This window comes from Mobula hypostoma, chromosome 7 (assembly GCF_963921235.1).
Source record: "Mobula hypostoma chromosome 7, sMobHyp1.1, whole genome shotgun sequence".
Lineage (NCBI taxonomy): Eukaryota > Metazoa > Chordata > Chondrichthyes > Myliobatiformes > Myliobatidae > Mobula > Mobula hypostoma.
Genome location: NC_086103.1, coordinates 189,149,845 through 189,177,273, shown reverse-complemented (window position 1 = coordinate 189,177,273; position 27,429 = coordinate 189,149,845). Strand labels below are relative to the sequence as shown.

The following is a 27,429-nucleotide window of genomic DNA, read 5'->3' as shown; positions in this document are numbered from 1 at the left end:
TTAACTTGGCACCTAATTCCCTAAATTCGCCTTTCAGGACTTCTTCACTCTTCCTACCCACGTTATTGGTCCCTACATGGACCATGACATCCGGCTGCTCACCCTCCTTCTTGAGAATTCTGAGAACTCGATCCGAGATATCACGGACCTGAGCACCAGGGAGGCAACAGACCATCCAGGATTCTCGATCTCTTCCACAGAACCGCTTATCTGTCCCTCTAACTATCGAATCCCCTATCACTACTGCTCTCCTCTTTTCCCTCCTTCCCTTCTGAGTTGAGGGTCCCATTTCAGTGCCAGGTATGGGACTCTTTCCTAGAGTGGAAGAGTCTAGGATCCTAGGACACAGCCTCAGAATAGATGTCTCTTTAAAACAGAGATGAGGAGAAATTTCATTAACAAGAATCGATGATGGATCAGTAGAATTCATTTGCACGTAGTGGTGTAGAGGCCATGTCATTGAATGTATTTAACATACATAGAACATAGAATAGTACAGCACAGTACAGGCCCTTCGGCCCACAATGTTGTGCCAACCCTCAAACCCTGCCTCCCATATAAGCCCCCACCTTAAATTCCTCCATATACCTCTCTAGTAGTCTCTTAAACTTCACTAGTGTATCTGCCTCCACCACTGACTCAGGCAGTGCATTCCACGCACCGACCACTCTCTGAGTAAAAAACCTTCCTCTAATATCCCCCTTGAACTTCCCACCCTTTACCTTAAAGCCATGTCCTCTTGTATTGAGCAGTGGTGCCCTGGGGAAGAGGTGCTGGCTATCCACTCTATCTATTCCTCTTATTATCTTGTACACCTCTATCATGTCTCCTCTCATTCTCCTTCTCTCCAAAGAGTAAAGCCCTAGCTCCCTTAATCTCTGATCATAATGCATACTTTCTAAACCAGGCAGCATCCTGGTAAATCTCCTCTGTACCCTTTCCAATGCTTCCACATCCTTCCTATAGTGAGGCGACCAGAACTGGACACAGTACTCCAATTGTGGCCTAACCAGAGTTTTATAGAGCTGCATCATTACATCGCGACTCTTAAACTCTATCCCTCGACTTATGAAAGCTAACACCCCATAAGCTTTCTTAACTACCCTATCCACCTGTGAGGCAACTTTCAGGGATCTGTGGACATGTACCCCGAGATCCCTCTGCTCCTCCACACTACCAAGTATCCTGCCATTTACTTTGTACTCTGCCTTGGCGTTTGTCCTTCCAAAGTGTACCACCTCACACTTCCCCGGGTTGAACTCCATCTGCCACTTCTCAGCCCACTTCTGCATCCTATCAATGTCTCTCTGCAATCTTTGACAATCCCCTACACTATCTACAACATCACCAACCTTTGTGTCGTCTGCAAACTTGCCAACCCACCCTTCTACCCCCACAACCAGGTCGTTCATTTTCTAGCTCCCATTGTAATTTGTTGACCACATCTTTACTACTGTTCAGAGCTCTGCATATAATTCTTTTTACTTTTACACTTCCTTAGCTCTACCCACAAGGATCCTACATCCTATAACACCTCTTTCTAATGATTTGGTTTCATTTCTTACCAACAGAGCCACCCCACTCACACTGCCTATCTGCCTGCCCTTTCAATACAATGTGTATCCATGGGCGTTAAACTCCCAGCTATAATCTTCTTTCAGCCATGATCCAGTGATGCCCACTCAGCATCATACATGGCAATCTGCAACTATGCTACAACTTCATCTACCTTATTCTCTATACTGTGTGCATTCAGATATAATACCTTCAGTACTGTCTTCACTCTTTACGATTCTGTCTGCCTTTTACATTGAAACTTATCCTGTTGAATGCATTTTTGTCCAATTATCAGCTTCTCCTCACTTGGAGTTTCACTGCACATTGCGTCTGTTTGTAAACCAACTACCTCTAGTACGAGAGGGCATGCTTAAGGATTGAAGGGCGCCCATTCAGAACAGAAATGCAAAGAAATTTTTTTAGTCAGAGGGTGGTGAATCTATGGAATTTGTTACCACGGGCAGCAGTGGAGGCCAAGTCATTGGGTGTATTTAAGGCAGAGATTGATAGGTATCTGAGTAGCTAGGGCATCAAAGGTTATGGTGATTAGCTCTCTGATTAGATCCAAGGGTTTAGATGGGACAGAGTTTGTTAAGAGTGTCCAGGACGGATTCCTGTCACAGTATGTGGACAGGCCGATCGGGGGAATGCCATACTAGATCTAGTACTGGGTAATGAACCAGGTCAGGTCACAGATCTCTCAGTGGGTGAGCATCTGGGGGACAGTGACCACCGCTCCATGGCCGTTAGCATTATCATGGAAAAGGATAGAATCAGAGAGGACAGGAAAATTTTTAATTGGGGAAGGGTAAATTATGAGGCTATAAGGCTAGAACTTGTGGGTGTGAATTGGGACGATGTTTTTGCAGGGAAATGTACTATGGACATGTGGTTGATGTTTAGAGATCTCTTGCGGGATGTTAGGGATAAATTTGTCCCGGTGAGGAAGATAAAGAATGGTAGGGTGAAGGAACCATGGGTGACAAGTAGGTGGAAAATCTAGTCAGGTGGAAGAAGGCAGCATACATGAGGTTTAGGAAGCAAGGATCAGATGGGTTTATTGAGGAATATAGGGAAGCAAGAAAGGAGCTTAAGAAGGGGCTGAGAAGAGCAAGAAGGAGGCATGACAAGGCCTTGGCAAGTAGGGTAAAGGAAAACCCCAAGGCATTCTTCAATTATGTAAAGGAAAAAAGGATGACAGGAGTGAAGGTAGGACTGATTAGAGATAAAAGTGGGAAGATGTGCCTGGAGGCTGTGGAAGTGAGCAAGGTCATCAATGAATACTTCTCTTCGGTATTCACCAATGAGAGGGAACTTGATGATGGTGCGGACAATATGAGTGAGGTTGATGTTCTGGAGCATGTTGATATTAAGGGAGAGGAGGTGTTGGAGTTGTTAAAATACATTAGGACAGATAAGTCCCCGGGGCCTGACGGAATATTCCCCGAGGCGAGAGAAGAGATTGCTGAGCCTCTGGCTAGGATCTTTATGTCCTCGTTGTCCACGGGAATGGTACCGGAGGATTGGAGGGAGGCGAATGTTGACCCCTTGTTCAAAAAAGGTAGTAGGGATAGTCCAGGTAATTAGGGATAGTCCGAGCTGACAGTAGACTTCAGGAAATCAAAGCGCGTCGAGAACTCTGCTCTGCACATATACGGGAAAGAGGTGGAGAGAGTAGAGAGTTTCAAGTTCCTCGGTGTCCACATCTCGGCTGACCTCACCTGGACTGCCCATATCTCTTATCAGGTGGGGAAGACCCAACACAGGCTCTACTTCCTAAGGAAGCTAAAGCACGCTCTCCTCCCTCATCACCTGCTGATCAACTTCTATCGGACAACTATAGAGAGCCTCCTGACGTATTGTTGTGCAGTGTGGTTTGCCAGCTGCACAGAACAGAACAGGAAGGACTTGCAGCGGGTGGTGAGGGTAGCAGAGCGGGTTATTGGCACAACATTACCCTCCCTCAGAGACATTTATACTAGCAGACTTCAAAAGAAGGCTACTTGTATTTCAAAGGATCCCACTCATCCTGGACATCACCTGTTTTCCCCTCTGCCTTCTGGGAAGAGATACAGAGCATTAAGGACGAAAACAAAGAGACTCCTTAACAGCTTCTACCCACAAGCAGTGAAATGTATAACACCCACTTCCCTTCTCCTGCCCCCCTCCTAAGACGGCGGCAGCTAAATGCATCACACTTCCAGGAATGGCAGGTGTGCAATAGTCCTACCCCGCCCCCATCCATAGAAACCATAGAAACCATAGAAACTACAGCACAGAAACAGGCCTTTTGGCCCTTCTTGGCTGTGCCGAACCATTTTCTGCCCAGTCTCACTGACCTGCACACGGACCATATCCCTCCATACTCCTCCCATCCATGTATCTGTCCAATTTAATCTTAAATGTTAAAAAAGAACCCACATTTACCACCTCATCTGGCAGCTCATTCCGTACTCCCACCACTCTCTATGTGAAGAAGCCCCCGCTAATGTTCCCTTTAAACTTTTCCCCCCTCACCCTTAACCCATGTCCTCTGGTTTTTTTCTCCCCTTGCCTCAGTGGAAAAAGCCTGCTTGCATTCACTCTATCTATACCCATCATAATTTTATATACCTCTATCAAATCTCCCCTCATTCTTCTACGCTCCAGGGAATAAAGTCCTAACCTATTCAACCTTTCTCTGTAACTGAGTTTCTCAAGTCCTGGCAACATCCTTGTAAACCTTCTCTGCACTCTTTCAACCTTACATATATCCTTCCTGTAATTTGGTGACCAAAACTGAACACAATACTCCAGATTCCGCCTCACCAATGCCTTATACAACCTCATCATAACATTCCAGCTCTTATACTCAATACTTTGATTAATAAAGGCCAATGTACCAAAAGCTCTCTTTACGACCCTATCTACTTGTGACGCCACTTTTAGGGAATTTTGTATCTGTATTCCCAGATCCCTCTGTTCTACTGCACTCCTCAGTGCCTTACCATTAACCCTGTATGTTCTACCTTGGTTTGTCCTTCCAACATGCAATACCTCACACATGTCTGTATTAAACTCCATCTGCCATTTTTCAGCCCATTTTTCCAGCTGATCCAAGTCCCTCTACAAGCTCTGAAAACCTTCCTCACTGTCTACTACACCTCCAATCTTTGTATCATCAGCAAATTTGCTGATCCAATTTACCACATTGTCATCCAGATCATTGATATAGATGACAAATAACAACAAGTATACCGCATTGGATACTGTTGGGGGGGATGACTTACCTGGGACAAGCTGCAGTAGCCGGATCTCTGGCACTGAGTCTGGCTCTGCAGTGCAGAAGGGAGGGTGGAAAAAGAGGAGAATGGTAGTGATAGGGGATTCGATAGTTAGAGGTGCAGATAGGAGGTTCTGTGGTCATGACAGAGAATCCAGGATGGTTTGTTGTCTCCTGGGTGCCAGGGTCAAGGATGTCTCTGATCACTTGCATGACATTCTGAAGTGGGAGGGTGACCAGCCAGATGTCGTGGTGCACATCGGTACCAATGACATAGCAAAGAAGAGTGAGGAGGTCCTGGAGAGTGAGTATAGAGAGCTTGGTAGGAAGTTGAAAAGCAGGACCTCAAGGGTGGTAATCTCAGGATTGCTCTGTGCTAGGTGCCAGTGAGGGTAGGAATAGGATGCTCTGGAGGATGAACAAGTGGCTGAAGAACTGGTGTAGGGGGCAGGGTTTCAGATTTCAGTATCATTGGGACCTCTCCTGGGGCAGGTGGGACCTGTACAAGAGAGACGGCTTACACTTGAACTACAGGGGCACCAATATCCTTTCAGGGAGGTTTGTTAGTGCTATTGGGGAGGCTTTAACCTAGATTTGCAGGGGGATGGGAACCAGAGCGCCAGAGCAGACAGTGTGGCTGGGGTGAAAATAAATGATGTTGAAAGTTTAAGCAAATCCGCTGATAGAAAGGTTGTGAGTGGTGGTAAAAATCTTCTGAGGTGTATATATTTCAATGCTAGGAGTATTGCGGGGAAGGCGGATGAGTTGAGGGTGTGGATTGACACGTGGAATTATGATGTTGTAGCAATTAGTGAAACTTGGCTACAGGAGGGGCAGGACTGGCAGCTTAATATTCCAGGGTTCCGATGTTTCAGATGTGATCGAGGCAGAGGAATGAAAGGTGGGGGAGTAGCATTGCTTGTTAGGGAAAATATTACAGCAGTGCTCAGGCAGGACAGATTAGAGGGCCTGTCTACTGAGTCCTTATGGGTGGAGCTGAGAAACAGGAAAGGTATGGCCACATTCGTGGGATTGTACTACAGACCACCCAATAGTCAACGAGACTTGGAAGAGCAAATCTGCAGAGAGATAGCAGGCAACTGCAGGAAACATAAAGTTGTGGTGGTAGGGGATTTTAATTTTCCATACATTGATTGGGACTCCCATACTGTTAGGGGTCTAGATGGTTTAGAGTTTGTAAAATGTGTTCAGGAAAGTTTTCTAAATCAATATATAGAGGGACCAACTAGAGGGGATGCAATATTGGATCTCCTGTTAGGAAACGAATTAGGGCAAGTGACGGAAGTCTGTGTAGGGGAGCACTTTGGTTCCAGTGATCATAACACCATTAGTTTCAACTTGATCATGGACAAGGATAGATCTGGTCCTAGGGTTGAGGTTCTGAACTGGAAGAAGGCCAAATTTGAAGAAATGAGAAAGGATCTAAAAAGCGTGGATTGGGACAGGTTGTTCTCTGGCAAAGATGTGATTGGTAGGTGGGAAGCCTTCAAAGGGGAAATTTTGAGAGTGCAGAGTTTGTATGTTCCTGTCAGGATTAAAGGCAAATTGAATAGGAATAAGGAACCTTGGTTCTCAAGGGATATTGCAACTCTGATAAAGAAGAAGAGGGAGTTGTATGAAATGTATAGGAAACGGAGTAAATCTGGTGCTTGAGGAGTATAAGAAGTGCAAGAAAATACTTAAGAAAGTAATCAGGAGGGCTAAAAGAAGACATGAGGTTGGCTTGGCAGTCAAAGTGAAGGATAATCCAAAGAGCTTTTACAGGTATATTAAGAGCAAAAGGATTGTAAGGGATAAAATTGGTCCTCTTGAAGATCAGAGTGGTCAGCTATGTGCGGAACCAAAGGAAATGGGGGAGATCTTAAATAGGTTTTTTGCATCTGTATTTACTAAGGAAACGGGCATGAAGTCTATGGAATTAAGGGAATCAAGTAGTGAGATCATGGAAACTGTACAGATTGAAAAGGAGGTGGTGCTTGCTGTCTTGAGGAAAATTAAAGTGGATAAATCCCCAGGACCTGACAGAGTGTTCCCTCGGACCTTGAAGGAGACTAGTGTTGAAATTGCAGGGGCCCTGGCAGAAATATTTAAAATGTTGCTGTCTACGGGTGAGGTGCCGGAGGATTGGAGAGTGGCTCATGTTGTTCCATTGTTTAAAAAAGGATCGAAAAGTAATCCGGGAAATTATAGGCCGGTGAGTTTAACGTCGGTAGTAGGTAAGTTATTGGAGGGAGTACTAAGAATCAGAATCTACAAGCACTTGGATAGACAGGGACTTATTAGGGAGAGTCAACATGGCTTTGTGCGTGGTAGGTCATGTTTGACCAATCTATTGGAGTTTTTCGAGGAGGTTACCAGGAAAGTGGATGAAGGGAAGGCAGTGGATATTGTCTACATGGACTTCAGTAAGGCCTTTGACAAGGTCCCGCATGGGAGGTTAGTTAGGAAAATTCAGTCACTAGGTATACATGGAGAGGTGGTAAATTGGATTAGACATTGGCTCGATGGAAGAAGCCAGAGAGTGGTGGTAGAGAATTGCTTCTCTGAGTGGAGGCCTGTGACTGGTGGTGTGCCACAGGGATCAGTGCTGGGTCCATTGTTATTAACTTTGGGCTGCACTTCTGAGGTTTTAGAGTTTATTTTATGTATATATTCTGTGTCATGCTGCAAAACGTTGAGCTGCTAAACTGTCTTTCATTGCTCCACAACAATGACAATAAAGATATTCTTCTTCTTCTTCTTCTTCTACTAGACCAGTGAGCCTTACGTCTGTGGTGGGAAAGCTGTTGGAAAAGATTCTTAGAGATAGGATCTATAGGCATTTAGAGAATCATGGTCTGATCAGGGACAGTCAGCATGGCTTTGTGAAGGGCAGATCGTGTCTAACAAGCCTGATAGAGTTCTTTGAGGAGGTGATCAGGCATATAGATGAGGGTAGTGCAGTGGATGTGATCTATATGGATTTTAGTAAGGCATTTGACAATGTTCCACGCGGTAGGCTTATTCAGGAAGTTAGAAGGCATGGGATCCAGGGAAGTTTGGCCAGGTGGATTCAGAATTGGCTTGCCTGCAGAAGGCAGAGGGTGGTGGTGGAGGGAGTATATTCAGATTGGAGGATTGTGACCAGTGGTGTCCCACAAGGATCTGTTCTGGGACCTCAACTTTTCGTGATTTTTATTAACGACCTGGATGTGGAGGTAGAAGGGTGGGTTGGCAAGTTTGCAGACGACACAAAGGTTGGTGGTGTTGTAGATAGTGTAGAGGATTGTCAAAGATTGCAGAGAGACATTGATAGGATGCAGGAGTGGGCTGAGAAGTGGCAGATGGAGTTCAACCCGGAGAAGTGTGAGGTGGTACACTTTGGAAGGACAAACTCCAAGGCAGAGTGCAAAGTAAATGGCAGGATACTTGGTAGTGTAGAGGAGCAGAGGGATCTCGGAGTACATGTCCACAGATCCCTGAAAGTTGCCTCACAGGTGGATAGGGTAGTTAAGAAAGCTTATGGGGTGTTAGCTTTCATAAGTCGAGGGATGGAGTTTAAGAGTCGCGATGTAATGACGCAGCTCTATAAAACTCTGGTTAGGCCACACTTGGAGTATTGTGTCCAGTTCTGGTCACCTCACTATAGGAAGGATGTGGAAGCATTGGAAAGGGTACAGAGGAGATTTACCAGGATGCTGCCTGGTTTAGAAAGTATGCATTATGATCAGAGATTAAGGGAGCTAGGGCTTTACTCTTTGGAGAGAAGGAGAATGAGAGGAGACATGATAGAGGTGTACAAGATAATAAGAGGAATAGATAGAGTCGATAGCCAGCGCCTCTTCCCCAGGGCACCACTGCTCAATACAAGAGGACATGGCTTTAAGGTAAGGGGTGGGAAGTTCAAGGGGGATATTAGAGGAAGGTTTTTTACTCAGAGAGTGGTTGGTGCGTGGAATGCACTGCCTGAGTCAGTGGTGGAGGCAGATACACTAATAAAGTTTAAGAGACTACTAGACAGGTATATGGAGGAATTTAAGGTGGGGGATTATATGGGAGGCAGGGTTTGAGGGTCGGCACAACATGTGGGCCGAAGGGCCTGTACTGTGCTGTACTATTCTATGTTTCTACATGACAAAATAGGCCAAAGCCAGCATGGTTTCCTGAAAGGAAAATCCTTCCTGACAAACTTATTGCACTTCTTTGAGGAAATTACAAGCAAGGTAGACAAAGGAGACACAGCAGATGTGGTGTACCTGGATTTTCAGAAGGCCTTTGACAAGATGCCATATATGAGGCTGCTTAGCAAGATAAGAGCCCATGGAATTACAGGGAATTTACTAGCATGGGTGGAGCATTGGTTGATCAGCAGAAAACAGAGTGGGAATAAAGGGATCCTATTCTGGCTGGGTTACAGAAACCAGTGGAGCTCCACAGGGGTTGGTGTTGAGATCACTGCTTTTTATGATGTATGTCCATGATTTGGACTATGGGATTAATTGATTTGTGGCTAAATTTGCCAATGATACAAAGATAGGAGGAGGAGCGGGTAGTGTTGAGGAAACAGAGAGCCCGCAGAGAGACTTAGATAGTTCAGGGGAATGGGCAAAGAAGTGGCAAATGAAATACAATGTTGGAAAGTGTATGGTCATACACTTGGGTGGAAGAAATAAATGGGCAGACTATTATTTAAATGGGGAGAGAATTCAAAATGCAGGGGTGCAGAGGTGCAAAGGGACTTGGGAGTCCTTGTGCAGGATACCCTAAAGGTTAATCTCCAGGTTGACTTGGTGGTGAAGAAGGTGAATGCAATGTTGACATTCATTTCTAGAGGTATAGAATATAAGAGCAGGGATATGATGTTGAGGCTCTATAAGGCACTCATGAGACCACACTTGTAGTATTGTATGCAGTTTTGGGCTCCTTATTTTAGAAAGGATATACTGACATTGGAGAAGGTTCAGAGGAGATTCACGAGAATGATTCCAGAAATGAAAGGGTTACCGTATGAGGAATGTCTGGTAGATCTTGGGCTGTAGGAGTTCGGGAGAATGAGAGGGGATCTCATAGAAACATTCCAAATGTTAAAAGGCCTGAACAGATTAGATATGGCAAAGTTATTTCCCATGGTAGGGGAGTCTAGGACAAGAGGGCGCGACTTCAAGATTGAAGGATGCCCATTTAGAACAGAGATGCAGAGAAATTGCATCAGTCAGTGGGTGGTAAATCTGTGGAATTTGTTGCCATGAGTGGCTGTAGAGGCCAAGTCATTGGGTGCAGTTATGGCAGGGGAGTGGGGATGACTGGAAGAATTGGATCAGCCCATGGTAGAATGGCAGAGCAGACTCAATGGGCCAAATGGCCTACTTCTGCTCTTATATCATATGGTCTTATTCCAAATGCCATGTGCATTTAAATAAAGTACCTTCAGTCCTGGATTCTTTCCCTTTTGAATTTTGCCCTTGTGGTACAATTTAACTCTTCACACTGTCTGCACTTGTACCCAATCATTGGCTTATCCTTCCTTATATTCATGTTACATCCGTCATCTACCTGTAAACCTGCTGGCTCATCCTCAGCTCTATCATACTGATTCCCATCCCCCTGCGATATTAGTTTAAACCACTTCGAACAGCTTCAGCAAACCTGCCCACAAGGATATTTGTCCCCCTCAGATTCAAGTACAACCTATCCCTTTTGTACAGGTCACACCTGCCCCAGAAGAGGGCCCAATGATCCAGATATCGAAATCCCTGCCCCCTGCTCCAATTCTTCAGGCACGCATTTATCCTCCACCTCATTCTATTCCTACCCTCAGTGTCGTGTGATACAGGCAGCAGTCTTGAGATTACTACCCTTGAAGTCCTACTTCTCGACTTCCTCACTTGCTTCCTAACTCCCTATATTCTTTTCTCAGGACCCCCTCCCTTTTCCTACCCGTAACACTGGTAGCACAGCTTCTGGCTGCTCACTCTCCCTTTTCAAGATATTATGGACGCATTCCAAATTATCCCAGGCCCTGGCACCTAGAAGGCAAACTACCATCTGTGTTTCTTCTTTGCATCCACAGAACTGACTATCTGTCCCCCTAACTATAGAGTCTCATATTACTGCTGCCCTCCTCTTCTTTTCCCTGCCCTTCTAAACCATGATGAAATGGTGGAGTAGACTCATAGAACATAGAACAGTACCACACAGGAACCGACCATTTGGCCCACAATATTGTGCTGAACTAGCTGAAAAATAAATCAAAAACACCCAATCACTCATCCCTCCTACCTACACCATGCCCATATCTTTCCATCTTCCTTATATCCATGTGCCTATCCAAACATCTTTTAAAAACCTCTACCACCATACCAGGCAGCAAATTCCAGGCATCCATGACTCTCTGAGCAAAATACTTACTGCTCACATTCCCCTCGAACCTATCTCCTTCCATGCATGCCCTCTGGTATTAGACATGTCAACCCTGTGAAATAGAAACCCCCCTGTCTGCTCTATCTGTGCCTCTCATAATCTTATAAACTTCCTAATTCTGCTCCTATATCCTTTGGTCTTATGCTCTTATTATAATTCTGATCCCCATTCCTGTTCTGACATGTCGGTCCTGGCCTGCTGTTGTGCCATGATGAGGCCACTCTCAGGATGGAGGAGAAACATCTTATTTTCCGCCCAAGCCACCTCCAGCCTGATTGCATGAATGTCAATTTCTCCTTCCAGTAAAAAAAATTCCCTCCCCCTCTCCTCTTCTTCTTTTCCCCGCTCTGGCTTCACACCTGCCTATCCCTGGGTCTCCTCCTCCTTCCTTTCTCCAATGGTCCACTCTCCTCTCTTTTCAGGGTCCTGCTCTCCAGCCCTTTACCTTTCCTGCCCACCTGGCTTCTCCTATCACCTTCCAGATAGCCTCCTTCCCCTCCCCCACCTTTTTGTTCTGGCATCTTCCCTCTTCGTTTCCAATCCTAAAGCAGGGTCTCAGCCCGAAACATCAACTGTTTATTCGTTTCCTTAGATAACGCCTCCCTGCTGAGTTCCTCCAGCGTTTTGTGTTTATAGCAAAGGATTTCCAGCATCTGCAGAAACTCTCGTGTTTATGAATTGGAATTGGAATTGGTTTATTATTATCCCATGTACAGTGAAAAGCTTGTCTTGCATACTGATCAGAGTGCTTTGAGTACAGAGTGGAGTGCTTTGAGGTAGAACAAGGTAAAACAATAACAGAGTGCAGAGTAAAGTGAAAATGCAGTGTGCATAGACAATAATGTGCAGAATTCGAATAAGATACATTGTGAGGTCGAGAGTCCATCTTATCATACAAGACAACCATTCAACAGTCTGATAACAGTGGGGTAGAAGCTGGTGGTACATGCTTTCAGGCTTTAGTATCTCCTGCCCAAGAGGAGAGGGAGAAGGGAAAATGTCCAGGGAGAGTATGGTCTTTGATTAGGAGGCAATGAAAAGTGTAGACAGAGTCTATGGCAAGGGGGAGGCTGGTTTCTGTGATTTGCTGGAATATTAACTCTGATGGTATGCTGGAGCACACACAATGGCCCGAGTGGCTTAATTGTGCTCCTATGTTTTATGGTCTTATGGTCAGCTGGTACAGAAAGCGGTGACACGTACTCCAAACACAGTCCAGAACAAAGGATTGCCCCCCGGTTCTCTCCATGATTATATAAAATAACTGGCATGGTCCATGTGATGCAGCTTTATATGTTCAGAGTCTTTAATTGCTTCAGTAACAGGGTATTTAACAGTGCCCACACTCCTCCTCCTTACTGATGGTGACATCAGAGCAATCTGTTTCCAATCACTCCAGGTTCCAACGGGCTGTTGAGCTACGGTGGGGTGACGGACAGCAGTTTCTCCATTGACCCGGTCTCAGGGGTCATTAGCACCAGCCGGACATTGGACAGAGAGGAACAGGATCTACATCTGGTCACGGGTATGGACTTACCACTGAATAGAGATAGGGGTTGAGCATCTTCTCATCCTCTCTTCTGGTCTCTTCTTCTTCCTCTCACCTATCTCTCTCCCCTCCTTCTCTTTTTCTCTCTTTCTCTCTCTTTTTTCCCCTCTATCTCTCGGCTTACCTCTTCACCTCCTAGTTTTCTTACCCCTATGTCTCCATGTCTCCTTCCCCAGCCCTCTCTCTGTCCTCTCCCTCTTTGGTCATCTCCATCTCTTTCTCCTCATTCTTGTGAATATCAGCTTCACTTTTCATCTCTCTGCCTTCTTTGCCCACTCCCTCTTTCCCTGCTGTGGCCTCTCCCACCGGCTGGTCCTCACTTCTTGGTGACTCTGTACATTTTCATTCCAGTTTATGCCAAGGATGGTGGAGTTCCTCCAAATGTTGCTACAGTGACAATTTGCATCAAGGTTCAGGATGAAAATGACAACAGCCCACAATTTGATAAGGATGTTTATCAGCTCCAGGTCCCAGAGAACCAGAACCGCATGATGCTCTTCACTATTAAGGCCACAGACAAAGATTCTGGTGAAAATGGCCATGTAGAATATGGAATCATTGGTGAGTAAGTGTGATTTCTGGTGGCAAGTGTGTGTTGTGTGAGTATGGATACGTAGCAGTGTTAGTATATGCAAGGGAACATGTGGAGTAAATGTGGATTTGTAAGATTGGGTATGCAATGAAACATGTGGGGTGATTATGAATTTGTAAGAGTGCTTGGGAGTGCAAGGAAACATGGGTGCTAAATGTGGAATTATATGTGTGTTTGTGCAAGGAAACACCTGGGGTGAATGCAGATTTGTAAAGAGTGTTTGGGTGGTCAAGGGAACATGTGGGTGAGTGCAGATTTGTGAAGTATGCTTGGATGTTCAAGGGAAGAGATAGTAGATACTTTGGTCATGATCTTTCAAGAATCACTTGACTCTAGCATGGCCCTGGAAGATGACAAATGGCACTCCATTCTTTAGGAAGGTTGGAAGACAAATGAAAGGTAATTATAGGCCAGTTAGCCTAACCTCAGTGGTTGGGAAAGTGTTGGAGTCTATTATTAAGTTGAGGTTTCGGGGTACTTGAAGACTAATGATAAAATAAGTCAAAGACAGTATGGTTTCTGTAAAGAGAAATCTCGCCTGACAAATGTTGGAGTTCTTCGAGGAAGTAACAAGCAGGTGGAAAGAAGATGCAGTGGATGTCATTTGCTTCGATTTTCAGAAGGCATTTGATAAGGTACCACACATGAGGCTGCTTAACAAGATAAAATCCTATGGTGTTACAGGAAAGATACTGGCATGGATAGAGGAATCGTTGACAGGCAAGAGGCAGGATGTGGGAATAAAAGGGGCCCCTTCTGGTTGGCTGCCAGTGACTAGTGGTGTTCTTTAGGAGTCAGAGTGGGACTACTACTTTTCACGTTGTTTGTCAATGATTTGGATAATGGAACTGATGGCCTTGTGGCAAAGGGATGTGATTACAGAAGGACTTAAACAAATTGGAAGAATGGGCAAAAAAGTGGCAGATGGAATATAGTGTTGGGAAATGAACAACGATGTGTTTTGGTAAAAGGAACAATAGCACGGGGTATTATCTAAATGGGGAGAAGTTTCAAACGTCAGAGGTACAGAGGGACTTGGGAGTCCTCCTACAAGACACCCAGTGGGTTAATTTACATGTTGAGTCTGTGGTAAAGAAGGCAAATGCAATGTTGGCATTTATTTCAAGAGGAATAGAATATAAAAGCAAGGAGATAATGTCGAGCCTTTATCAAACACTAGTTGGGCCACACTTGGAGTATTGTCAACAGTTTTGCGTCTCATATTTCAGAAAGGATGTGTTGTCATTGGAGAGAATTCAGAGGAGGTTCACAAGGATGATTCTGGGAATGAAAGGGTTAACATACGCGGAATGTTTGGCAGCATTGAGCCTGTACCCACTGGAATTTAGAACAAAGCAGGGGGATCTCATTGAAACCTACCAAATGTTGAAAGGACTAGATATGGCAGATGTGGAGAGAATGTTTCCTATAGTGGGGGTATCCAGAACTAGAGGGCACAGCCTCAATATTGATGAGCGACCTTTTAGAACAGAGGTAAGGAGGAATTGTTTTAGCCAGAGTTGCGAATCTGTGGAATGTTCTGCCACAGACAGTGGTTGAGGGCAAGTCTGTGGTATATTTAAGATGGAAATTGATAGTTTCCTGATCGATCAGGGCATCAAAGGATATGTCGAGAAGGCAGGTATATGGGGTTGAGTAGGAGTCAGGATCAGCCATGATGGAATGCCTGATTCTGCTATTACATCTTATGGTCTTATGAAACACGTGGGTGAATGTGGAATTATAAGTGTGTTTGGAATTTGAAGGGAACACATCTAGTGAATGCAGGTTTGCAAGAGTATTTGGATGTGCAAGGGAACATGTGGGATGAATCCAGATTTGTAAGTGTGTGTGAGTGTGCAACAGAATGCTTGGAGTGAATACAGATTTGTACGAGTGTTTGGGTGTGCAAGGAAACACATGGGGTGAATGTGGATTTGTAAATGAGCCATAGTGCATGATTAGTGTTAGATTAGTAGCTTCCTTAAAGAGAGTTGTGGGGGTTTTAGTCCTTAAGGGGGCTGTCAGTGCCTTGTGAAATCTTGACTGTCCCCACATCCTGATCACCACAGGTGCAGGAAGTGCTGTTACTCAAAGGAACTTGGCCTCCAAGTGTTGGCACTTGGCCAGCAGCTGTCGTTAGTCACACTGATAACTGGAAGTTGTGTCAACACCACATTTCAGTAGGTGATAGCCCCCCACGTTCAGTCTGGAGAACTGGGAAGGAGAAGAAATGCATGCAGTGGTTTGGATGCTCAAGTAGGAAACAGTGAAAGGATGAGTGAGGAATAGAGATGTTGGAATGAACCTCAGATCAGGAAACAGTGCATGAGTAAAGAATAGCAATGATGGAGTGAGCCGCAGATCAAGTCCCCAGAAGAATGAAGGAGAGCTACTACCGTTCCTTAAATAAAAGACAGCAGGGATAAGGCACAGAATTACTAGTAGGGAAATGATTGGAGAGAATTCTTGGAGATAGAGTTTATACACATTTGGAAAGTCAGTGGCTGTTCCAGGATAGTTAGCTTGGCCTGTCTCCATGTGGGTACATCCATTTCATTAACTGAGGTTTCTGTGGAGGTAACTAAGAAGATTGATGAAGGCAGGAAGTAGGCATTTGTACAGAAAGCAATGGACATGATCCAGTCCAGTGGACTAGTTCAGAAGATGAAGGCACCAAGATCCAGCAAAACTGGCTAATTGGATCCACTGCTGGTGTAATGACAGGAGGCACAGGGTGCTGGTGCAAGGATGCTTTTTCCCATTGGAGATCTGTGACCTGTGGTGTATCCCAGGGATCAGTTCTGGCATGCCTCAGAGATCGATGTTCAGATCAGTGCTGGGATGCCACAGGGAGCGATGTTCAGATCAGTGCTGGGATGCCACAGGGATCGATGTTCAGATCAGTGCTGGGATTCCACAGGGCATCCCAGGGATCGATGTTCAGATCAGTGCTGGGATGCCACAGGGATCAATGTTCAGATCAGTGCTGGGATGCCACAGGGATCAATGTTCAGATCAGTGCTGGGATGCCACAGGGATCAATGTTCAGATCAGTGCTGGGATTCCTCAGGGATCAATGTTCAGATCAGTACTGGGATGCCACAGGGATCGATGTTCAGATCAGTGCTGGGATTCCACAGGGCATCCCAGGGATCGATGTTCAGATCAGTGCTGGGATGCCACAGGGATCGATGTTCAGATCAGTGCTGGGATGCCACAGGGATCGATGTTCAGATCAGTACTGGGATGCGACAGGGATCAATGTTCAGATCAGTGCTGGGATTCCTCAGGGATCAATGTTCAGATCAGTGCTGGGATGTCACAGGGATCGATGTTCAGATCAGTGCTGGGATTCCACAGGGCATCCCAGGGATCGATGTTCAGATCAGTGCTGGGATGCCACAGGGATCGATGTTCAGATCAGTACTGGGATTCCTCAGGGATCAATGTTCAGATCAGTGCTGGGATGCCACAGGGATCGATGTTCAGATCAGTGCTGGGATGCCACAGAGATCGATGTTCAGATCAGTGCTGGGATTCCTCAGGGATCAATGTTCAGATCAGTGCTGGGATGCCACAGGGATCGATGTTCAGATCAGTGCTGGGATGCCACAGAGATCGATGTTCAGATCAGTGCTGGGATTCCACAGGGATCAATGTTCAGATCAGTGCTGAGATGCCACAGGGATCGTTGTTCAGATCAGTGCTGGGATGCCACAGGGATCGACGTTCAGATCAGTGCTGGGATGCGACAGGGATCAATGTTCAGATCAGTGCTGGGATTCCACAGTGATCAATGCTGGACCTCAGAATGTGATATACGTTAACAACCTGATATGAATTATACCAACTAATTTTGCATGTTTGCAGAAGCCACAGAAGCTGGCAATATCTGGATAATGAGGAGCCTTGTCTGGCTACACTCCTCATATTTGAGGGAAAGGCATCTCTTTATAACAGAAATAATGAGTCCCAAAGAAGGGTCCCAGCCCAGAACGTTGATTTCCTTAATCCCCTCCTTTGATGCTGCCAGACTCAACAATTCCGAGTGAGAGTGAACATGAGAACATACGAAATAGGAGCAGGAGTAGACCATCTGGCCTATCGAGCCTGCCCCGCCATTCAATAAGATCATGGCTGATCTGTCCGTAAACTCAGCTCCATCTACTTGCCTTTTCCTCACAACCCTTAACTCCCCTTCTATGTAAAAATCTATCTAACTGTAACTTAAATATATTTAGTGAGGAAGCCTCAACTGCTTCCCTAGGCAGAGAATTCCACAGATTCACCACTCTCTGGGAAAAACAGTTTCTCCTCATCTCCGTCCCAAATCTTCTCCCCTGAATCTTGAGGCAATGTCCCCTAGTTCTAATCTCACCTACCAATGGAAACAACTTTCCTACTTCTATCTTATCTATCCCTTTCAAAATTTTGTATGTTTCAATAAGATCCCCTCTCATTCTTCTGAATTCCAGAGAATATAGTCCCAGGCGACTCATCTCCCCTCATAGGTTAACGCCTTCATCCCTGGAATCAACCTGGTGAACCTCCTGTGCACTGCCTCCAAAGCCAGTATATCCTTCCACAAGTATGGAGACCAGCACTGCACACAGTACTCCAGGTGCGGCCTCACCAGTACCCTGTATGGTGTTACGTACCCCGTAACTGGGTTGCCAAACCAGCAGAAATGGATCACTCAGTTGGAGTCTGGATTACTAGAACTAAGAAAGTTTTATTAAAGAAATAAGCAATACAGTACTCTAATCGAAAGAATAATAAATGCGACAGTTCAGCAATGATAAACACACATGTCCACAGAACTAGGATAATAGGATCAATCAAGCTCTATCGTCGTCTAGGGGTAAATGCCCAGTTTCAAAGTGACGCAAAGTTGAGTTCAATTGAGTTCAGTTCAGTTCACAGTAATCACTGCCGTGGCAATGGACGGGAAGGAGAGAGAGAGCGAAAGTGAATGAATATTCAAGATGGCTTCCACACAGACCTTCGATATTCTTCGCAGTCAGCTTTCGGGCGAGTCCTTTGTAATGTCTTCTGAGGTCACCGACTGTGACCCCTCCATTTCAGATACGATCGTTCCTCTGCAGTGAACCTGGCACCCAGGCAAGGGCGGACACACACCAGGTTCCCGCCGATCCGTACCTTTCTACCCTGTGCGTCTATGGCTTGTTCCAGCGATCAGCGCTCCAAAAACCCCCACCGACTTGTGGGAGGCGCACCGCTTCCAGGGTCTCGTTACCTCGTGGTGTCGTGTGTGTTGACTTAGCGAACCTGTCCCTTTTTATCCCCCTGCTGGGGTATCGCCTGTCCATCACACTTCAAACAGTTCAGGGTTCAAAAAGGAGCCGATCTTGACAGCTCTCAGACCGTGTCTCCTTCCGTTAAACTCTCCCGTCTCTTCATTAGCATTTCCAAATGCTGCTCCATTGTCTTCCTTATCTCTCTTTCTCCTGAAGACAGGTGGCAGATCAACTGCTGATCCCACTGGTGCCAGCACAGGACAGTTAACATCTTAGTCTACGTGTACTTTTTGTAACCCTCTTTCGTCACAATAGTTGCAGCATGATTTCCCTTCTCTTGAATTCAATCCCCCAGCAATGAAGGCCAACATTCCGTTTGCCTTCTTAATAACTTTTTGTACCTGCAAGCCAACTTTTTGCGACTCATGAACAAGCACTCCCAAGTCTCTCTGCACAACAGCATGCTGTAATCTTTCACCATTTAAATAATAACCTGCTCTTCTATTATTCCTTCCAAAGTGGATGTTCTCACATTTACCAACATTGTATTCCATCTGCCAGACCTTGGCCCACTCACTTAACCTATCTATATCCCTCTGCAGACTCTCCACATCCTCTGTACAATTTGCTTTTCCACTCAGTTTAGTGTCATCAGCAAATTTTGCTACGCTACACTCAGTCCCATCTTCCAAATCATCAATGTAAATGGTAAACAGCTGTGGGCCCAGCATCAACCCCTGCAGCACCCCACTCACCACTGACTGCCAACCGGAGAAGCACCCATTTATAGGAACTCTCGGTCTTCTATTGGTTAACCAATCCACTATCCATGCCAATACACTTCCTCCGACTCCATGCATCCGTATCTTATTTATAAGTCTCTTGTACGGCACCTTATCGAACGCCTTCTGGAAATCCAGATATACGACAGCCGCCTGTTCCCCTCTATCCACTGCACTCATTACGTCCTCAAAGAACTCCAGTAAGTTTGTCAAACAGGACCTGTCCTTTCTGAATCCATGCTGCATCTGTCTAATGGAACCACTCCTTTCTAAATGTTTTGCTATTTCTTCCTTAATGACAGCTTCAAGTATTTTCCCGACTACAGATGTTAAGCGAACTGGCCTATAGTTGCCCGTCTTTTACCTACATCCTTTTTTAAAAAGTGGCGTGACATTTGCTGTCTTCCAATCCTTTGGGACTTGCCCAGAGTCTGGAGAATTTTGGTAAATGATTACCAGTACATCTACTATAACTTCCGCCAATTCCCTCAGCACCCTGGGATGCATCCCATCAGGACCAGGGGACTTATCTACCTTCAGGCCTTCTAGTTTGTTCATCACTATCTCTTTAGTGACAGTGGTTTTATCGAGGTCCTCACCTCCCATTTCGTCCATAACATCCTTCTTTGGTATATGAGACGTGTCCTCCACCGTGAAGATCGACACAAAATAGTCCTTCAATGCCTCAGCCATTTCCTTATCACTCAATATCAATTTCCCCTTCTCGTCTTCCAAGGGAGCTACCTTGACTCTAGCCACTGTCTTCTGCTTTATATATTTATAAAAACTTTTGCTATCTGTTTTTATATTTTGTCCTAATTTATTTTCATATTCTATCTTCCCTTTCCTTATTTCTTGTTTAGTTGTTCTTTGTTGCTTTTTAAAGTTTTCCCAATCCTCCAGTCTCCCACTACTCTTTGCAACTTTGTACACATGAATTTTTAATTTGAAACTATCTTTTATTTCCTTAGCTATCCAAGGCTGGCTGTCCCCACACTTACTGTCCTTATTTTTGACTGGAATATATTTTTGTTGAGCACTGTGAAAAATCTCTTTGAAAATATTCCACTGTTCCTCAACTGTCCTACCAAATAGCCTGTTCTCCCAATCCACATTAGCCAACTCTTCCCTCATCCTGTTATACTCTCCCTTGCTCAAGCATAATACACTAGTTTTAGATCTAACTATTTCATCCTCCATCTGTATGCAAAATTCAATCATACTATGATCACTCTTTCCAAGAGAATCCCTGACTACAAGATCGTTAACCTTACCTGTCTCATTGCACAGGACTAGATCTAAGATAGTATTTTCCCTTGTACATGTACTAACATGCTGCTCAAGAAAGCCATCATGGATGCATTCTATGAAGTCCTCCTCAAGACATCCTTGACCAACCTGATTCACCCAATCTATGTGGAAGTTAAAATCATGCAGAGAATGTTTCCTATAGTGGGGTAGTGGGGTGGTCTAGGGCCAGAGGGTTAGGAATACCTGGAAGTCTCTTTACAACAAAGATGAGGAGGAATTTCTTAAGCCAAAGAGTTTTAATATGTGGAATTCATATTCAAAGGCAGCTGTGGAGGCCAAATCATTGGGGATATTTAAAATGGAGGTTGATAAATTCTTGATTAGTAAGGGCATCAAAGGTTACAGGGAGAAGGGGGTTGAGAGGAATAATAAATCAGCCATGATGGAATGGCAGAGCAGACCCTATAAGACAAATGGCCTAATTCTGATCAAGTTTATTGTCATCTGACTGTACATATACACAACTAAATGAAACAACGTTCCTCCAGACTACCATCCACCTACAAAACATATAACACGACAGCACATAAACCAAAATATTGCCATAAATAAGTTAATAAAATATAATACAAAATGCATGTAGTGAAGAAAAGCACAGCTAAACAGTAAACAGCTTGCTGTCCTAGTGATAAGACCTTGGTGGTGGCAGGGTATTCTTCAGCCTGAGAGAAGAAACTGTTACCCAGTCTTGCAGTCCTGTACCTCCTTCCTGGTGGCAGTGGGTCAAAGAGATTGTGAGATGAGTAGTAGGGATCCTCAACAATTCTTCAGGCCCTTCATCTGCAATGGTCTCAGCAAATGTCACAAATGGGGGGGAGAGAAACCCCGGTGATCCTCTTGGTGGGTTGTACTATCTTCTGTAGGGTGTTGTAGTCTAATGTCTTGTTATTCAGTACCACGTAATGATGGAGTCAAACAGTGTACTCTCCTTAGCGTTCCTGTAGATAGTTGTTAGAATGGAGTCAAGGAGCCTTGCAAACCTCAATATCCTCTTGACTTTTGAGGAAGTGTTGTGGGTCCAGGTTAGATTGTTCGCTATGTGCACACCAAGGAACATCGTGCTCTTCACTCTCTCCGCAGCAGAGCCATTGATGTGCAAGGGAGAGTCGTCAACTTGTGCTTTCTTGAAGTCCACAATCATCTCTTTTGTGTTGTCCACATTGAGACTCGGGCTGTTCTTGCACCATTTGACAAACCTCTCAACCTCTTCTCTCTAAACCAACTGATTATTGTTGCTGATGAGGCCAGCCACTGTTGTATCATCAGTGAATTTGGTAATGCGATTTGAGCTGAATCTGACAGCACATGAACAGCAGTGAGCTGAACACACAACCTGGTGTGCACCAGTGCTCAGCATGATGAAGCTTGAGATGTTGCTGCTAACTCGGACTGACTGGGCTCTTTCCATCAAGAAGTCCAAGATCCAGTTACAGAAAGGGTGTTGAATCCCAGTGAGGACAGTCTACCCTCCAGCCTCTGAGAAATGATTGTGTTAAATGCCAGGCTGAAGTTGATGAATAATATCATGGTGTATGAAGTATTGTTTTCAGAGTGGAACAGCTCTGAATGTTGGGCCAAGGCTATAGCATCATCAGGGAAGCGGTTTCAGCTAAAGGTAAACTGAAATGGTCCTTTGCAGCTGCAAAGTAGGATTTTATACAATCCATTACCAGCAGCTCCTATGTCTTATGGTCTAAATATCTCATGAAAAGTTGATATCTTATGAATTTAATCCGGACAAGTGTGAGGTGATGCAGTCTGGGAAGTCAAACAGTATTCAGACGTATACTGTTGTGGCTGGTATGGCACAAAGGAACATTAGTGAACGATGGAAGTTTGGCTCTTGGTCCACAATTCCCTGATAGTGGCAGGACAGGTAGATAGGGATGCGAAGAAGATATGTGAGTGCTTGCCGTTCTAGATTGGGGCACAGATATAAGAGCTGGGACATTGTGCTGCAACACTGGTAAGATTGCACTTTGGAACTTTGTGTAGATTTGGTCTCCATGCTATAGGAATGATGTGGTTGTGTTGGACAGAGTACAGAGGAGACTCATCAGGGTATTGTGTGGCTTGGAAGACTAGTTAAGTGGGGGATGGAATAGGCTGGACTTGTTTACCCGGCAGAAAGGAAAGCTGAGTGTTAGAGGTCCCTGACAGAGTTGCAAAAAATTATAAGCAGCATCACTATAGTGGAAAGGCAGAAATTTCTCCCAATGCAGGAGGCTTAGGTTCCAGGTGAGACCAAAGAGATTTACAGGTGAGAAAGACATTTACAGGTTCTAGGTGAGAACAAAGAAATTTACAGGTGAGAAAGAGATTTACAAGTTCCAGCTAAGAGCAAAGAGATTTACAGGTGAGAAAGAGATTACACTGAGAAAGGTTGATATCCAGAATTCACTGCCAGAGGAGGTGGATACAATCTGCAGGTACAACCACAAGGTTTATGAGACTTCTGGACATATACTTAAATGATCAAGGCATTGATGGCTACATTCCCAACATGGCAAATGGGATTAATGTCAATAGGGAGAAATATTGACATGGATATCAATTATATGAATATATTAAGAGTAAAAGGGTTACGAGGGTGATGATAGTGGCAGTTTATGTGCAAAGCAATGGGAAGTGGATGAACACTTCTTGCGGAGCAGTACATGCAGCTGGTGAGTAAGGGAGAAGTATTGTTTAATAATATGGACTGATTTTGTACTGGTGCTCTGGTTATTTGGCATTGTGGGAGATAGTTTCTCTCTCTGTATTGAGATACAAAAGCTTTTTTTCTGTCATTTAGGAGGTTAAGTAGATGAAAAGGTAATGAAAAAATGAAGGGGAGACTGGTGTAATTCAGACCAAATAAAGCAATTATGTTGTAGAGTCACAGAACTACAGCACAGAAACAGGCCCTTTGGCCCTTCTTGTCCATGCTGAACAGTTATTCTGCCTAGTCCCATCAACTCGCACCTGGACCATAGCCCTGTATGCCTCTATCCCAATTGTAAAAAGAGAAAGAAGATCAAAGAGAAAATTGTGGGTGGGGAAAATCTGTCATTTTCAGATTATGATGCTGTAACCAGTGGGAGCCTCAGTCATCAGTTCTAGAGACTCCAGTATGGAATGGATAGAAGATTGGTTGATTGGTAGGAGGCAAAGAGTGGGAATAAAAGACCATTTTCTGTTTGGTGTTCCACAGGGGTCAGTTATACAGTATGTCAAGATTTGAATGTTGGATTAATTTTCAAGATTTGAAGTAGGTACAGAGGAGATGTCGGGGCAAACTTATTGATCCCGGGGGTAATTGGTTAAGCATTGTGGGCTGAAGGGCCTGTGTTGTGCTGTAGGTTTTCTATGTTTCTATGGATTTGGTGGCTTTGTGGTGTAGTTTCCAGATGATACGAAGATAGGTAGATGAGCAGATTGTGTTGAGGAAGCAAGGAGCAGATTCAATGGGCCAAGTGTCCTAATTCTGCTCTTATAGTCTTATGGACTCATCCATTTAGCCTCATTTCCCTGATTCAGCGGAAGGGCCCAGATACATTGTATCTACGATAACGCATGAATCAGTGGGAAGAGAACTCTGCAAAAAGTTGTAGATGTGAGGTCATATGAGTTTATCCACTTGACTGGAAAATAGCAAAGCAGGGTTTTCCTCTTATATGTGATGTTAAATCTGAAAGTCCAGAAGATATGCTGCAGCTTACAAAACTCAAACTACGCCTGCGTCTGGAGTATTGCATCATTTCCAGTAGTAATAGGAAGAATGTGGAGGCTTTGGGAGGCTGCAGAAGATGCTGTCTGGATCAGAGGACATGTCCTATAAGGAGAAATTGGTTTAGTTAGGAATTTAATTATTAGTTAAGAGGACATATGGTGTGTTGGCATTCATCAATCGTGCGATTGAGTTCAAGAGCTGTGAGGTAATATTATAGCTATATCAGACCTTGGTCAGATCCCATTGTGTTCAGTTCTGGTCACCTCACTACAGGGAGGATGTGGATACTATAGAGAGAATGCAGAGGAGATTTACAAGGATATTGGATTTGGAGAATTGTTTGAGTGAACTTGGCCTTTTCTCCTTGGAGTGACGGAGGATGAGAGGTCACTTGACAGAGGTATACAAGGTGATGAGAGGCATTGATCGTGTGGATAGTCAGAGACTTTTTCCCAGGGCTGAAATGGCTAACACAAGGGGGCATAGTTTTAAGGTGCTTGGAAGCAGGCACTGAGGGGATGTCAGGGGTAAGTTTTTCACACAGAGAGTGATGAGTGTGTGGAATGCACTGCCGGCGGCAGTGGTGGAGGCGGATACGATAGGGTCTATTAAGAGACTCTTGGATGGGAACATGAAGCTTAGAAAAATAGTAGGCTATGCACTAAGGAAATTCTAGGCAGTCTCTAGAGTAGGTTACATGGTCAGCACAACATTGTGGGCTGAAGGGCCTGTAATGTGTTGTAAATTTCTATGTTCTATGTTCTAGTTGAATTAATGTGGTACAACAAAGCCTATTCTGGTCCTGTACTGCTCTGTGTTCTAATGGAGAGAGGATGCAGACTGCGGTGTAAGTCCATAATACCATAAAGAGCACAGAATTAGCGCACGGTCACTGATGGTACATAGGAAGGTAAATGGAATGTGGCCATTTCTGTAAAAGGTGAAGTAAATAGTGGGGAAATATAAAGACTACAGGGAAAATTTGCAAGGATGATGCCATGTGAAGCCTAATTTGGAGTATTGTGTCCAGCTTTGAACACTCTACATTCAGGAAAGATGTAAATAAGATTGAAAGAGTACAGAGAAAATTTACAAGGATGTTGCTGATACTTGAGGGCCTGAGTTATGGGGAAAGGTTGAATAGGTAAGGACTTCATTCCCTAGAACATTGAAGATTGAGGGAAGATTCGATAAAGGTATACAAAATTATAAAGGGTATAGATACACTGATGGAAAATACTTGTTCAGATTTCCATGTATCCATTTCTACCTCTCCAGGATCATTTTTCAGCATCTGATATCTGCTCTGGCCTCTCTTTTACACTATACATACTTGGAGAAACTTTTGGTATCCTCTTTAATATTACTGGCTAGCTTCATATTCCATCTTTTCCTTCTTAATGACTTTTTTAGTTGCCTTCTGCTGGTTTCCACATCATTGAACTTCCCATTTTTGCTCTATTATATGCCCTCCCTTTGGCTTTTATGTTGGCTTTGACTTCTCTTGTCAGCATCATCCTGACTTTAGAATACTTCTTTGGCCTGTATCTATCCTCAGGTAAATGTCAGACAAAGTTAGGAATCGAAAGGTGGAGAATGGTGCGACTAATGTCCTGAGCTGCATATACTTCAAAGCAAAAGTATGACAGGAAAGGCAGATGCTGGTGCTGAAGATGAGGAAGTGTGAAGAGAGGCTGTTGATAGGGCAAAATTGCAGTAAACAGGATGAGTTACAATGTAAACGGTGGACAAAATGAAAAAGGATGAATCCAAGACCGAACGGGATATATTTGAATGGACGCAGTATACAAGGTAAGGTAGATGAACTTGTAGCACTGTTACAGATTGGCAGGTATGATGTTGTCGGCATCACTGAATCATGGCTGAAAGAAGATCATAGCTGGGAGTAAAATGACCAAGGATACTCATTGTATCAAAAGGACAGGCAGGAAGGCTGAGGGGGCGGTGTTGCTCTGTTGGTAAAAAATGAAATCAAATCATTACAAAGAGATGACATAGGATCAGAAGGGGTTGAATCATTGTGGTAGAGATAAGGAACTGCAAGTTTAAAAAGACCCTGATGGGGGTTGTATACAGACCCGCAAACAGTGCTAAGGATGTGGTCTACAAATTACAACGGGAGATAGAAAATACATGCTAAGACGGCAATATTACAATAGACTTCAGGGATTTCAATATGCAGGTAGATTCGGAAAATCAGGTTGATGATGGATTGCAGGAGTGGGAATTTCTGCAGTGACTAAGAGTTGGCTTTTTTGAGCAGCTCGTGGTTGAGCCCACTGGAGGATCAGCTATTCCGGATTGGGTGTTGTGCAATGAACCTGAATTGATTAGAGAGCTGAAGGTAAAAGAACCCTTTGGGGCAGGTGATTATAATATGATCAAATTCACCCTGAAATTTCAGAAGGAGAAGCAGAAGTCAGATATATCAGACTTTGGAGTGAAGGGAATTACAGAGGCATGAGAGAAGTTTGCCAGAATTGATTGGAAAAGGGCGCTGGCAAGGACGATGGTGGAGCAGCAATGGATGGAATTTCTGGAAGCAATTTATATACATCCCAAAGTGGAAGAAGTATTCTAAAGGAAAGATGACACAACCATCACTAACAAGAGAAGTCAAAGCCAGCATAAAAATCAAAGAGAGAGCATCTCGAGCAAAATCATTGGAAAGTTAGAGGGTTGGAGAGCTTTTAAAACCAACAGAAAGCAATAAAAAGTCATTAAGAAGGTAAAGATGGAATCAATAAAGCTGGCCAATAATATTAAAGAGGATACCAAAAGCTCCTTCAGATACATAAACTGTGAAAATGGATATCAGACCACTAGATAACGATGCTGGAGAGGTAGTAATGGGGAACAAGGAAAAGGTAGATGAACTGAATAAGTATTGCATCAGTCTTCACAGTGGAAAACACTAGCAGAATGGTGGAATTTCCAGGTATTAGGAGCCATGAAGTGTATG

General features: G+C 44.4%; 1 protein-coding gene across 1 annotated transcript in view; it reads left to right on the top strand.

Moving 5' to 3' along the window:
• LOC134349859 (protocadherin-16-like) overlaps positions 1-27,429 on the top strand; it is a 500,217-nt gene that overhangs the window by 350,450 nt on the left and 122,338 nt on the right. The window contains exons 12-13 of the mRNA XM_063054823.1: positions 12,639-12,764; positions 13,140-13,349. Of these exons, the coding sequence (XP_062910893.1) occupies positions 12,639-12,764; positions 13,140-13,349 (336 nt within the window). The remainder of the gene's footprint in view (positions 1-12,638; positions 12,765-13,139; positions 13,350-27,429) is intronic.